Genomic DNA, 14,651 nt, shown 5'->3' with positions numbered 1-14,651 from the left:
GAACGAGAGTGAAAAGTAAAAAGCAACACTCAGGGCAGAGCAGCAAGAAAAGGAGGGCAACATTGGCTAGAGAGCATATAGATGTAAATTTCAGGAGACTTCACTATTTATTGCATTGGGCTGCGCGACCGAACAGGAGTGATTTAGAGGCAAGCCAGAAACGTGTTGTGTTGGTGTATTATTCTGTGATTGAGGTTGTAATTGTCCATGGAGGCAGTAAATAAACGCGAGGACGTTGTGGTTTAGTCATCCAGGGGCTCCTGCAGTGGACTTGAGATGTGGACGGGCAAAGATACCACCTCAATATCGGGTTCCCGACATGCCACGGTGGAATATAGTTGCTGTACAGTTTAACCAAGCGGTCCTGGCGGATCATAAGGACTGTAATTCCTTCCGTGAACTTGTGCGCATCCAGATGCAAATTAGAAATCTTCATAAAATAGAGTACCTGCTAACATTAGGAAATAAGGAATGAGACATTATGTGGTATTAGACACACAATATTTGCAGTAATATTACTACAGCAGAAAAGGGATCTTTCTTCCATCGGAATGCACCAGGAATGAAACAAACTGGAAATTACCACATAATGGCATATCCGATGACGCAATGAAAGATGTCTCGGTAGTGACACAATAGAACAGCGCTAGGTCTCTTCGTTGGAAGGTAAAATGGTAACAATGATATAAACACACAGCATGGCGGCGGAAAACTTGATGGGAAACCTCAACTCATGATAGAGTTGTATAGCAGAAGTTCATTGGCAGAATTAAGATTGCAAATGTCCGAGGAAATCAGCGAAACTCGAACAGACGGCTGAGTAATGACAAGATTTCCAACCAGAATAAAAATGCCGATATGGCAATCCGAACCATTCACCATGCCGAACCAAAAGTAGTAGACGGTAGGGTTAACGACAAGATAAAATCGAATCGGTCGCCTAATACTAACCAGTCTTTCGTCCAGAACGGGTCCTTCTGGTATTCTTCCTAACAGTCTCCCCGGCAGCCTCTACTGAGGTGGTGTCAGGGGCTATGGAATTTTCAACTTCTACAGCCTTAGATGTTTTGGGTTTAAGCCGTCGACCTCGAGCCTTTGATGTAGGGGAAGTTTCCTCTTTAGCGGGAGCTTCGTCCGTACCTTTCTTCTTTCGTCCTTTGGTCGGCTTTCCCCTAGGGCTCGTGAGTTGCTCGGTTTTGCTGTCATCCACCCCACCCGCATCCGCAGCGATGCTCTTGCGCTTGGGAGGTTTTGCAGTCTTTGCAGCCTTTTCCGCTTTAGCTGTCTTCGCTTTCTTTGGAGCTGGCTCAGCTTCTTCCTCGCTCAACTCTTCAACAGCCCTTTTTCTCCCGGTGCGATTACCCTTCTGAGGAGCATCGTCCTTTAACGCAACAGGATCAGTAAACCATTAAACGGGCTGGTAATGGCATAGATGAGTACTCACGTAGGTATCCTTTTTCTCCTTGGAAACTCGAACCCGGAATCCGGATTTTCCCGGGCGATTCACTTCCACGTCCTTGATAAATTGAATACATTTGTATAAGTGATCCATTTTCGTAGAGTAAAGGTCCAGCTATATCAACTTACCCCCTTCCAATCTGTGTCAGACACATGTCCTTGCGCAACAGCTTCACGGAATTTTTCTTGATTGTCGACGGAAATTTCATCATATCCGTCGATCAGAGTACAGTCCCTTTCATCGCCCACTATCTCTTGGATGCTTGCAATCTGTCGTGGAGTGACACAGCCCCTGTTGAGGGAGGGTCAGAAAAATCATGCATCAAAAGCTAAGAGAGGGTTACCAGTGTTTCCAAGCCCAGCTCTGAAAGTTCTCAGTGTCAACCCAAGTACCGAGGCGTAATTCTCCCTTCAAGATCTTCTCTTTTTTCTCCTGGCATTCTTTGTTCTTGCACCCGGCCCTGCTCGTGCTGGCCTCCTCTGATTTAATGAGGAAAGAGGTTAGCTATGTCTACCATGGCAGATAGATACCTTCCGTAGTTCTGCATATTAACGAAAATAAAATTGGAGGAGTTGAAGGTTGAAGACACATACCAATCCGATATGTCGGCATCGCTGAACGGTAAATGGTGTAGAAAGGCCGAATCGAATCCACCACGGAAGACCACCGGAGACGAGATAATTTTATCAAATCCAATGCACTTCCTCTCTATTTTCTATTTTCTATTTTATTTTTAACAAGAGAGATGCCAATGTTGATCCATGAACGGTGCGGCGCTGGACAACCTTTTGGGTGTTAAATAAGCTGTCGTGGGAGCGAGGCAACGTCATTCCAAAGTTTGCCGATAAGAGCCCGCCCGCATTTTTAAGGGAATTATTAGTAACTAACGCCACGGCACCCTCCTGAGAATTTAAATCAAATGGTTCCCTTTTCCCTGGAATGAAGACCTTAAATGCCTCATCATACCTAGGTATTATTTGCGTTTTGTTTAAATAATTGTGCAGCTATTTGAGAATAGCTATATAACGCTAAACCCGATTTGAACGGCGAACTCTAAATTTTGGGACTTCAAAAATTTCCCGTCTATCACTCAAGATCGGTATCTTCATCTACCCTGACCACATTTAACGCAGCTCTGTCAAGCGACAAATAAATGATCTAGCTTAATTTACAGTTCCCGCTTTTTCGCAATCTTTTGGCAAACTCTCACCCCCAGAGCCTACGCGGCGCAACTCAAACTACGGTTCCCCTCCGATTAGTTCGGGCCTCCCACGACTACCCGTACAACACTCTCAGAATGTCCGAACCCATTCCCGAATCCATCCCGACCAGTCAAGATCCGCGCAGCAAGCGGCCCCTAAAACGCCGCGCGCTCACCCCCGTCTCTGAACAAGCTACCCAAATCCAGTCTCTCTTCAAAGACCCCTCAAAGGACATCCATATACCTGCCCCCTCCAAACCACGCACAAGCGCGTCCCTAGCGCCACCGCCTGAAATAGTCGCTAACGTTCAGGGCTCCTCGGCCGGTGCGGGTTCTGGAGAGTTCCACGTCTACAAAGCCAGTCGAAGAAGGGAATATGAACGCCTAAAGCTCATGGAGCACGAATTGAAGATGGAGCAAGCGGATGAGATGTTCGAGCGGAGAATGGAGGAGGCTAGACGTAAGGATGAGGAGAGAACGGAGAAAAATCGGAGAAAAAGGGAGAAGAAGAAGAAGGCGAAGGAGAAAAAAGGTGCTGCGGCCCCTTCGGCTGCCGGTCCTGATGCTGAGATGCCACGGGAGCGGAATGGCGAGAGGAATGCCAATGGAGGCGCGGATGGGAATGAGAATAAGGTGTCTGGAACGGAGAACGCTACAGATGGACCTAGGGAAGAACTTGGTGTTATAATTCACGATGATGACTGATTGATCTTGGGGTTACATTATTTCATTCGGTTGCCTTGGAAGAGACAGGAAGTAGGAATTGCAGTCCAACGCGATGCTACGAATTAGGTGATAAGGAAAAGATAATATGATACCCACATAGCTGCTTTTATTTGTATTTGTATTTAATTAATTTTTCGCTTATCATACAGGTCTAGATGCTGTTGAATGATTTGCGTGAGGTGGGAAAAGATTCATCCAAAGGTTAAAAGCTCTAAGTCATTTATTCATCACCACCGCCAACATTCGCCGCTTGCTTCAGAGTTTTGGCACTACAGATATCATCGACTCGAAGTAACATGCATGCGGACTGTAGCAAGGAACGTTAGATGACATTATGTTGTGGGACAAAGATTTTGAAAAAAACACTTACCTCGACTGCAGTTTTGATGCTCTGTAATTTGACTGCCTCAGGCTCCCACACACCATATTCTTTCATATCAACAACTTCTCCAGTATCTCCATCAACGCCATAGGTGTTGTTACCTTCGACATGTTTGGCTCTTAGGTTCGTAAGGATGCGAATAGGGCTGGCGCCAGCATTCTGGATGAGTGTTCTAGGGATCACTTCCATCGCATCTGCAACAGCCTTGTAGGGCCACTGCTGAATACCTTCGACGGATTTTGCCAGCTGCGACAATCTCACCGATACCGCCATCTCGGTTGCTCCACCACCTGGTGAGAGACGAGGATGGAAAATGACATTCCTTGCAACGGACATCGCGTCTTGTAAATTCCGTTCAATTTCGTTGAGAATGTCTTTTGAAGGGCCTCTCAACAAAATCGTGCAAGCTTTAGGGCTCGTGCATTTCCTGAGGAATGTAAAGTACTCGTCGCCGATCTTCTCAATTTCGAAAATGCCACATCGAGTTCCGACGTCTGATTCTTGTAGGTCATCCACTCGATTAACGATCGTTGCACCGGTTGCACGGGCAATTCTGTTGTTGTCAGTCTTGCGAACACGTCGAAGCGCAGTGACATTCGCCTTGACCAAGTAGTGCTGCGCCAAATCTACAAACTGATTAGTTCCTGCAACTTAATTGCATAACCAGCGGGTTAGCTTACCGGATACACCCTTCTCGGTAATCACAAGATCCGGTTTCAGAGCAAGAATTGCATCACACATAAGTTTAACCTGCTCCTCCTCGATTTGCAATATCCGGTTCCAATCATCCTCTTTCGAAACTTCGATATTCGTCTGCGACTCTCCCTTCTTATATTCAAGAGGGCAATCCAGAAGGATAATTCTTGGGTTTTCTATTCTCCGCCGCATTTTGGGGTGGGTGATGTCCTTGTTGAGCATGACTCCATCAATGACCTCGCTATCCTCAATCTCTCCACCCGGTATCTTTTCTACACGAGCATAGCGCTTGATATCGACCTCCTGTTTTCCACCACCAGCATCATGTGAAACTGTTCTCACTGCCTTCAATGCCAAGCTGCACATGAGTTCTGACCACCGAGAAACAAACTTCGTGCCAATTGAAGACTGTATCAATTTATACATATCTTTGTCATCGTGAACATCCACTGGTAGAGATATATCTTCCACAATGGCAAGTGCATCTGAAAGAGCCCGTTTGAACGCGGAGATGATAACGACAGGGTGGATGTTTCGTTCGAGTTGGGGGAGAGCCTGAGCCAGCATTTCACCGGCTTGAAAATTATCAGCAAGTGACTGAAAGTGGTAGATTCACGGAGAAACAAGTACCCAAAATTATCACAGTTGTAGTGCCATCACCAACTTCCTCGTCTTGTGCTCGGCTGAGTTCGATCATACTCTTTGCTGCGGGGTGAGCCACCTCGATTTCTCGAAGGATGGCATGTCCGTCGTTGGTGAGAACAATTCCTCCCATGGGATCAAGAAGCATCTTCAACATAGCTTTCGGCCCAAGACATGATCGAATAATATCTGCCACACTGCAATGCTTCGTAAGCTATGATACTCTATTGTGGGGTGGGATGCTGGAGGGGCATCTCAACACCTACGTCTTTGCGGCTGTAATGTTGGACAATTGTGCTTTCCGACCGACTTGTCTGTCCCCACTCTGGGTGTCTGTAGGCAGTATGTGAGCAAGCTATGCCTCATTCCACTATTGAAAATGATGGGTTTCACATACTCATCACCACCACAGGAGCCTGCATTTTGGCGAGAATCTAGATGGTTCTCTGCGAGCGGGCAAGGGTAAAGTCTCAGGCGGAAGAACAGCAGTGAAGCGCCGAAGTTTCGTAATAGAATAGAAGGACAACTATGTTAAGAAGAAAATAATAGAACACCTTGTAGCAAACCTAGGTGTTGGAGAACAGTTGGGGGGAGGAAGCTCTTTTTGTGGAAGGTGTAAAGCTTGTGTGATTGAAAGGTTGCTAGCTTGTGGAAAGTTATATGGTGGAAGGATTAGTAAGCCAGATCACGTGACCTGACACCCCCACTCACCAGAGTAACTATACACGATGCTATATACAAAATTCGCCTTCAAATCAAGTACAGGTACAAAAAATGACTGGAAAATGTGAAGTAATGAAAAACCAGTCATGATATACATCATTTTTTATCCCTCTATCTCCCTATCTTCTTTATATTCTCTTTTCAATGCATATATTTCAATGTTTTAAGTGATTTAGTAAGCTCATTCATCACATTCTCAGCAGATGAAATATATCAGATAGATATTTTATTCTTACAGACAAGATCTCAAAGAATGTGAAAACAGATCTCTATATACTTCAAGCAGCATGAAATTGCTTCAGAAGAGAATAGCTCTATGACAGACTTATTATCAGTATGAATTATATAAGTCAGATCATTAACTGTGATGAGAATAAGATAATCATCAGCATTCAGATTGTTAAGACAGAATGAGATGAATTCAGTGTCTTCTAGAAGCTCTCAGAGACAGACAAGCTCATATACAGTCTCAGAGAATGCAATATATTCAGCCTCTGTTAATGACTTGAAGATCTCTGTTTGTCAGCAGCTCTGTCATGCTGTAAGAAATCCCGCTCCTCGCGGATCCTTTACCCCTATTCCTATCTCTCATGTAACCAATAGGGCTAGCGGCCCTTGGCTACACACAACTATATAGACTGGAGTTCATGAATACTATTCACAACTCAGCTTGAATGCTATTATACACTTAACTCCTACATTTATCTTTCTACTGTGAACACTTCTAGTAGTTAACAGTACATATCATATCAAGCTGCAAACACCTGAATAATCACCATGAGCACTTATTCTTACATTTCAAGCTCAGTCAGTCAGCAATCACTCATTATGACTGAAAGAACTAGAAACTCACATGCTTCAACTCCTGTGAACTCTACTGCAGGCACTCAGAAGCAGCCATCTGAACCATGAATAACTCTCATAGAAGAAGTTCTAGAGGACTTATCAATCACTCGCGGGACATCATTCTCTGCATCTGTGACAGAGAAACTCTTCAAACCCACAAATAAATCAATCTCAGTGAAGAACATTCTTGAGCATCTTCTGTGAGATCAAGCTATTTTTCTACAAGAAATGCTTACTACCTGCAAACACTCTTGAACTGAGTCTCTAGACATGATCTTCAGAGATACTTATAAACTGAAAAGAAACTTTCTCAAGCTGCAATCACTTAAGATCATCTATTGAATCACAATCTATAAAAGCTTTTGCAAGTTTGTATTTGAAATTGACTCACAAGCCCAGCTGTGTGATATGAAAGATGAAGAAGCTGTCATCTACACAATGACAGACCTCTATTACACTGAAGTCAAGAACTGGCTGAATTATCTAGAGAATGATCATGAGAGATTCTAATAATCTGTTCTCAAGATCTATCTAAAGAACAAGTTGAGAGACTCTGTGAGCTGAACAGAGAACACCTGAGCTGCAATCATCAATATTAGAAAAAGAGATGAGAAATCTGATAAAGACTACTTACAGCACTTCATGAAATTGTGATGCAAATTAAGATCTGTGAAAACAGGGCTCTGAAACAAGACCTGAATGATGATGTTTATGAAGAGACTGAATAAAGACATGCAGAACAAGCTCATTGAGCAAGACTCTAAGTTCTTAGCTCTGAAGAAACTGATGACTCTCATTCATTACTTACAGATCACTGTGAGAGTCACAGACCTGCAGAGAGCAGATCATCAATCAGCCCTGTGAGAATCAGAATAACAGAGAACAGATTTGTTAGAAAAAGATGACAAGACATAGAGAGATTTGTGTCTGACTGCTGAGCAGAGAGAAAGAGCTTCATAAGCTTCTGTAAACAGAGTGTATAACAGAAAGATCAAGAAAAAGAGACTCTGCTTCATCTGTTCTAAATCAGAACATCTTCACACAAACTGTTCAGACAAATCAAAATAGAAATTTGAGAAGTCACAGACAGAGTCAGCAACAGCCTTCTTAAGAGTCTTGAAGCTGACACCTGAATCTGTTGCTTTCTCAATGAAAATGCTTGCTTGTGAGAAGAGACTGCACTGCAGTGCTGCTGCCTCACAAGTATGAGAAGCATTGATGAACTCAGAATCCCAGGTCACTGTGATATCTCTAAAGCTCACAGAGCAAATGAGCTGAAAGATGAAGACTGAGAACCTGCTCTTATAATAAGCAGAGTGTGAGAACTCAGACCTGAGAGCTGAGAAACTCATGAGAATTATTTTTGAATTACAAGATCTCTCTGAAACCTGAAGAAGATTTGTGAAAACTGTGATTATCACAGACATCACAGATGACATGTATTTGAGACTTGCATGACTTCAAAGACACAATCTGCACATAGCTGTCTGTGAGTCAGATTTATACTTCTGATCAGTGTTGACAGACTCACTTATAGAGATAGAAGCAGTTAATACTGCAGAGTTGATTAGAGAAGATAAGCTCATCTATATGATGACTTTGTAAGTGTCTGAGAATCTCACAGTCATGGAAACTGAGCTTCAGATATCAGAGAAATACTGAGATCTCACAGAGATGTTCAGCTCAGCTAAGGCAGCTGAGCTTTCTTCTCACTATGAGAAGAATCTGATAATAGATTTGATAGAAGAGTAGAAACCCTTCTGAGAATCAATCTATAAGCTCTTCTATCATAAGACAGAGGTCTTGTGAACCTATGTGAAGAAGAATCTGAAGAATGACTTTATCTGATTTTCACAGGCCTCTGTGAGAGCCCCTGTGATATTCATGAAGAAGAAGAATGAAGATCTCAGATTATGTGTAGACTATTACAACCTGAACTTCAAGATAACAAAGAATCACTACTCTCTATCTCTGATTGAGAATGTGATCAACTGTCTTGTAAGAGCTGTTATATTCACACAACTGAATGTGATCAATGCATATACACAGCTGTGAATACAGTCTGAAGATAAATGAAAGACTGTCTTTAGAACTGCACTGAGATTGTTTGAATATCTAGTGATGTCTTTTGATCTGACTAATACTCTCATAGCATTTCAGTCTTTCATCAACAAAACACTTTGTGCATATCTGAATGTCTTCATGATAATATATCTGAATGATGTGATGATGTACTTCATGAAGAAGAAAGAACACACTGAGCATGTATAAAGCATGTTGAAGGTCTTAGATGAGACAGAACTGTATATTAAGCTCACAAAGTGCAACTTCAGTGCTCACTGAATTAATTTCCTAGAATATGTAATCACTGCAGATGATATTTAGATGAAATCTTCATAAGTTGAGACTATTCTATCATGACTGAAGTCAACTAGTATTCATGAGATTCAGATCTTTCTGAGCTTTGTGAATTTCTATAGACAGTTTATCTTTGCATTCACAAGAATCTTCTTGACTCTTACAGACATGCTGAAGAGTGAAAACAAGAAGAAGTCATTCTGCAAATGAAGAATGAAAAGGTTGTTGAGAAGAGAGAACTGTGAGAACTTTCTTATCTCAGAAGCTTGCAGAGTCTTTGTAAGGTTGAAACAGACATTCACAGATATAGTGATGCTGTTTCACTTTGATCTCTTACTCTTAATCAGATTGGAGACAGATGTCTTCTTCTTTATGATTTCAGAAATAGTCTTACAACTACAGTCAAATGAGAACTGGGTTTCAGTGGCCTTTTTCTCATGAAAGATGCAACCTGCAGAGATCAACTATAGCATTCATGATCAGAAGCTTCTTATGATAGTGGAATTCTTTCATCACTGATGTCACTACTTTGAGGGCCTCATGACAGTGATTACTGTTAGAACTGATTATGACAGCTTGTGACAGTTTGCTTCAATCAAGGAACTCTCATGATAGCAGGTTCACTGAACTCAGAGACTGAGTGAGTTCTGATTCAAGATAGAACATATTAAGAGAACTAAGAACTCAGCAGATGAACCCTCTCACAGGCCAGACTATGTTAAGAAGGTCAGGGCAACAGACACAGAGAGACTAGAGAAGACAGAAAAGCTTCATAAGATGCTCAGACTGAGTGTTATGAAGAGATTGACTGAAGAGTCTCTCAATCCTCTATAAGAGAAGAGAGAAAAGAGAGAAAAGAAACCTGTACAACTACTTTCTACAACACTGAGAGTCAACACTCTGAGAATCTTCATGAGAATTCTTGAAGAGAGTATCTATAATCTGAAGAGTTTGCAGGCTTTGAGAAGCACTGTGAAAGACCTGATACAAGAAGAAACAGAGCACAAGTCTTTGTAAGATCTTCTATTCAGATTGTCTGAACTGCAACTGAAGAATGAATATACTCAGTATATTCAGAAACTGCTCATGACAGGGATCAATCCTGCAGAAACAAAGAATTGAAGAGACTTAAATAATCTCTTATGAAGAGAGGGCTGGATTTATATGCCTATGAATGAGTTTCTATATGTAGAACTCATCAAAAGGCATCATGACTCTTCTCTAGTGAGTCATTTTATAGACACTAGAACTCATGAGCTGCTCATAAGGAAATACTTCTGATCAAAGATGTGAGAACTTGTGAAGAAGATAGTGAATTCTTGTGCTGTTTATCAGGGTTCACAGATAGTGTGATTCAGGTCATATGAAGAACTTACTTCTCTATTCATTTCATGAGAATCTTGAGAACAGCTAGAAATGAATGCTCTTATGAGCCTCTCTGAAAGCAAGAACATATATGATGCCTGCTTTGACAGTGTACTGGTGATAGTGAATCACTTCATCAAGATGGCACATTTTATACCCACTCACAAGGACTTGAAGTCAAAGGATTTGACTCACATCTTCATCTACAATGTGATTCAGTTGCATGAATTGCCTGTGAACATTATCTCAGACAGAGAATCAATCTTCACAGAAGAGTTCTAGTCTGATCTGATAACTATACTGAAGATCTCACAAGATCTAAGCACAGCTTTTTATCAACAGACAGATGATCAGACAGAATGCCTGATGAGTATATTGAAACAGTATCTGCAGTGCTTTGTCAATTACAATCAGAATGACTGAGTGCATTGATTATCACTTATGAAGTTTGTATACAACAACTCAAAGCATGTCAGCACAGGTAAAATCCTCTTTGAGATACTCACTAAGACTCATCTGCAGATAATCTTGATGAACCCGTGAGAGTACACTATAGAGTGTGGTGATGCCTGTGAACAGGCTGAGAGAATTCAGAAGATCTGGGAGAAAGCTCACAAATTCTTGAGAAAGACTCAAGAGTATCAGAAGAGATACTATGACTTCAAGCATATTATGAAGAGTTTCAAGAAAGATGATAGAGTCTGACTAAGTCTAGAAAATATTATCATACAGAGATCTAGTAAGAAGCTGAATCTCTTGTGAACAGAGTCTTATAAGATTATGAAGAAAGTTAGCTCACAGTTCTACAGATTGAAACTATCATCTGAGTTGCAGATACACAATGTTTTTCATGTCTCTTTACTTCACAAATACAAGAAATTCTCAGAAGAGAATTCTGTGACTCATCACTCTGTCTGCAAAGCACTAGAGAGTGAAAGAGAATATCAGATTAAAGAAATTATTGACTCAGAGAAGTGAGATTGCAAGCTCTGATTCAAGATTCAGTGATAAGAGTATTCTGACAAGATGAATGAGTTCACTTGAGAATCATTCAGACAGATAAGACATCTGCAGAAGCTGAGACATGACTTTCATACTGTGAATTCTGATAAGTCAGAATGACATAGTCTTTGCTAAGAATCTGGTTGTGACAAAGATATTAACACTGTCATTTGTAAATCCTAGTCTATAAGATAATGAGTTTCTACTGGAATGAACAGTCTGCAGTGTACACAAGAGAAGAAGAAAACATGTTCTTATTAAAGCTAAAAAATAAGAAAATAAACAGGGCTGTGAATACAATTTAGAGATCAACAAAGAAAAAATAAAGAAAATTCACACTCACATCATTAATATCTGTGACACTCAACTCTCTCATAACTATCAATTTCTCTCTTCAAAGAAGCAGGGAGCATCATGTCTGTGATACAGATAATTGTTGCATTTGATGCAAAGACTGTCAGAAATGCACAGACTTCAGAGAAGCTGAACACCAGGGCACACACAGTTGCAGCAGAGTCTTGAAGACTGGTCACCTGCATGTGTGATCAGATATCTCTCATGAAGCTGTATTCACTCTCTCAGTTGTGCTGAAGTATTCAGCTCAGAAATAATGAGAATGTAGAGAGAGGGCTCATCTGCTCAGGTCAACTCTCATCATAAATTCATGATATTCATATTATCTTGACTACTCAGATTTTGCAGGTACCTGGGGACTCATCTCTCATTGACAATGAAATTACAGAAATGCGCTGCAGCGTGAGAATCATTAATAGAGAACCTAGACATATTCACATATGTCTGATCAGAGATTGTGTGAGCAGAGAGAAAGTGATCATAGGCCTGTGAGACTGCAGGAGACACTGACAACACTGAGAGCTTTATAAGAACTGTCAGCTAGAGTCTGTAAGGAATTACTTGTGAGAAGACTTACAGCAAAGGAGAGAACTACACTGCTTAGAGTCAGGGGCTGGCCTGAGAGAGGAATGGGATGAGCCGCTGGCCTGAAGATCAGGTGCAGTGGCAGGGCTGAGAGGGATGAAGATGCAATTGTGAGCAGCAGCATCCCTGCTTCATCAGCCAGCAAAAAGTGACTGAAGAAGTTGTGAGAACACTCATAAGAAGCTCAGCAGCAGCCAGACATTGTTTATGAAGATGTTGAAATTGAAAAAATTTTTATTCTTGAGAAGTTCTTGAATCAATATGTGAACATTGTCAGAAATACTCTCTCTCTGTCATCTGAGTGAAAACACTTCACAGATGAATGAGAATACTCACAGTTTATGAGAATGAGAGCTGTTACAGAAAAAGAGAAAAGAAGATAGAATTTCACAGACAGATCTGAGATATTTATACTACTCTAGAGAGATTTGCTTACACTATGAGTGATCTCATGAAACAGTCAGATCACTCTAGTAAACAAGAGTGATTATGAATCATAGGTCTGAATCTTTCTATGTGACTACAAAGAGTGATTGCAGACTGCAGATATCTTGATTCTACAATTCTACAGAGTTGATGAAAGAATAGAAAATTCCTCACAATTCTACAGTGTCAAAGAGCAATGATTTATAAGAATGAATGAAAGATTAACTCATGAATGTTTCTCTTTGATGAGGGTGATCTCACAGAGAGTGATTCACCTGTGAGATGAATCTGTGTGATGATCACATAAGAATCTCATGAAAATGATTGAGAGTTAACTGAAACCCTTCTGTATGAAAGGTGTGAGATGAATCTGTGTGATAGTCAGAGAAGAATCTGTAGATCACAAAGAATCTCACAGAACAAGAAACTGAGTGACAGACTCTTTTCTCTTCATGATAACAAGGGATTTTTCCTCACTGAGATTTTTTACAGATGTGAAGAATTTTTAGTGAGTATCACTGCAGTGCTGAGCTGACTATAAAGTCACTCAGTGAAAGGCTTTGCAGATGAAGCCTTAGAGAGGAAGAGATATGTAAGAAATCTCACTTCTCACAGATTCTTTACCTCTATTCCTATCTCTCATGTAATTAATAGAGCTAGCAGCCCTTGACTACACACAACTATATAGACTGGAGTTCATGAATACTATTCACAACTCAGCTTGAATGCTATTATATACTTAACCTCTACATTTATCTTTCTACTGTGAACACTTCTAGTAGTTAACAGTACATATCACGCCAAGCTGCAAACACCTGAATAATCGCCGCGAGCACTTATTCTTACACATGCAATGAAATCATCTGTCATGTAGATGATATAACTGGTGATTGAACAGAATTCTGAATCTCTACCAGCTTAATCAGCATCTGCATATGCTACAGATTCAATTTCAGCATCTCTGTGATAGATTATACTCTCATTGATTGAACTCTGTAGATATTGAAGTATATACTTATATACAGCTCAGTTCTTTGATATAGGCTGAGAGCTGAATTGTTCAAGAAATTCTGTGATGAAGCTCATATCAGAATGTGTATTAAATGTCAGATATTGCAGAGATCTGATACTGAATTGATAGAATCATAGAATAAATTCTGCTGTGTATATAATCAGTTTCTTATTATTATTTATGAAATTGATGTTCTTCTTCATAGAAGTGAATATAGAATGATAGTCATTCATTAAGAACTTCTTCAGAAGATTTCTTATAAAGAGAGATTGAAATAATATTAATAAAGTTAAATCTCTATCAATCTTTATTTCTAAATAGTGATTGAAATCTTCTACATTCTTAATCTCATAATTAGCAGTGATTTCAGCTCTGACTCAGTTCAGATCTTTGATTTTCAGACTGTAGAGACAGATATTATTCATGTAGATAATTATATAAATCTGTCTTTCATCATGAATAAATAGTTCAGTATCATAGAAACTGATACAGAAGTCTAAGTATAATAGTATCTTTTACAGCTTCTCATATTATAAGAGTGCTGCTTGCTTAAGACTGTAGAGTCTCTGTATTAACTTATATACAAGATCATCACAGTCTTCATGAAATTCTGTGAATTGATTCATATATATCTGTTCATCAGCAGGCAGTTGAGCATTTAAAAAAGTGATCACTATATCAATCTGCAGAACATATCATTTCTGAGATACTGAGATTGCTATAAGAGCTTATAAGATGAATACAGAGATAACAGATGCAAAGATTCTTGAGTAATTAACTCTCTTCTATTAAAGATTTCTGCAGATAACTCAGTGAATCTTATAGCAGATAACATTACTTATATTATTGAACTTTTTATCAAATACTTATTAAC

General features: G+C 40.3%; 3 protein-coding genes across 3 annotated transcripts; 1 reads left to right on the top strand and 2 right to left on the bottom strand.

Annotated features, from left to right (window-relative positions):
- Positions 1–946: 946 nt before the first annotated feature.
- On the bottom strand, positions 947–2,071 carry BDBG_02932 (uncharacterized protein; the record flags this gene model as incomplete). The annotated part of the gene is made up of 5 exons (XM_002626709.2): positions 947–1,381; positions 1,445–1,516; positions 1,588–1,750; positions 1,803–1,938; positions 2,053–2,071. 5 exons carry the CDS (start codon positions 2,069–2,071, stop codon positions 947–949), a joined length of 825 nt encoding a protein of 274 aa, XP_002626755.1.
- Positions 2,072–2,167: 96 nt separating this feature from the next.
- BDBG_02931 (DUF1168 domain-containing protein) lies at positions 2,168–3,968 on the top strand. Its single transcript, XM_031721025.1, has one exon. The coding sequence runs from the start codon at positions 2,757–2,759 to the stop codon at positions 3,363–3,365; it is 609 nt and encodes a 202-aa protein (XP_031577401.1). The 5' UTR covers positions 2,168–2,756; the 3' UTR covers positions 3,366–3,968.
- BDBG_02930 (T-complex protein 1 subunit gamma) lies at positions 3,467–5,852 on the bottom strand. Its single transcript, XM_031721024.1, has 6 exons — positions 5,504–5,852; positions 5,373–5,439; positions 5,095–5,303; positions 4,449–5,039; positions 3,757–4,394; positions 3,467–3,693 (listed from the first exon to the last, which is right to left on the bottom strand). Exons 1-6 carry the CDS (start codon positions 5,526–5,528, stop codon positions 3,607–3,609), a joined length of 1,617 nt encoding a protein of 538 aa, XP_031577400.1. The 5' UTR covers positions 5,529–5,852; the 3' UTR covers positions 3,467–3,606.
- Between the last annotated feature and the right edge of the window lie 8,799 nt (positions 5,853–14,651).

The sequence above is a fragment of the Blastomyces gilchristii genome (assembly GCF_000003855.2).
Source record: "Blastomyces gilchristii SLH14081 genomic scaffold supercont1.4, whole genome shotgun sequence".
NCBI lineage: Eukaryota > Fungi > Ascomycota > Eurotiomycetes > Onygenales > Ajellomycetaceae > Blastomyces > Blastomyces gilchristii.
The sequence above is the reverse complement of the archived record's forward strand: the minus strand, read 5'-3'. Positions and strand labels throughout refer to the sequence as shown.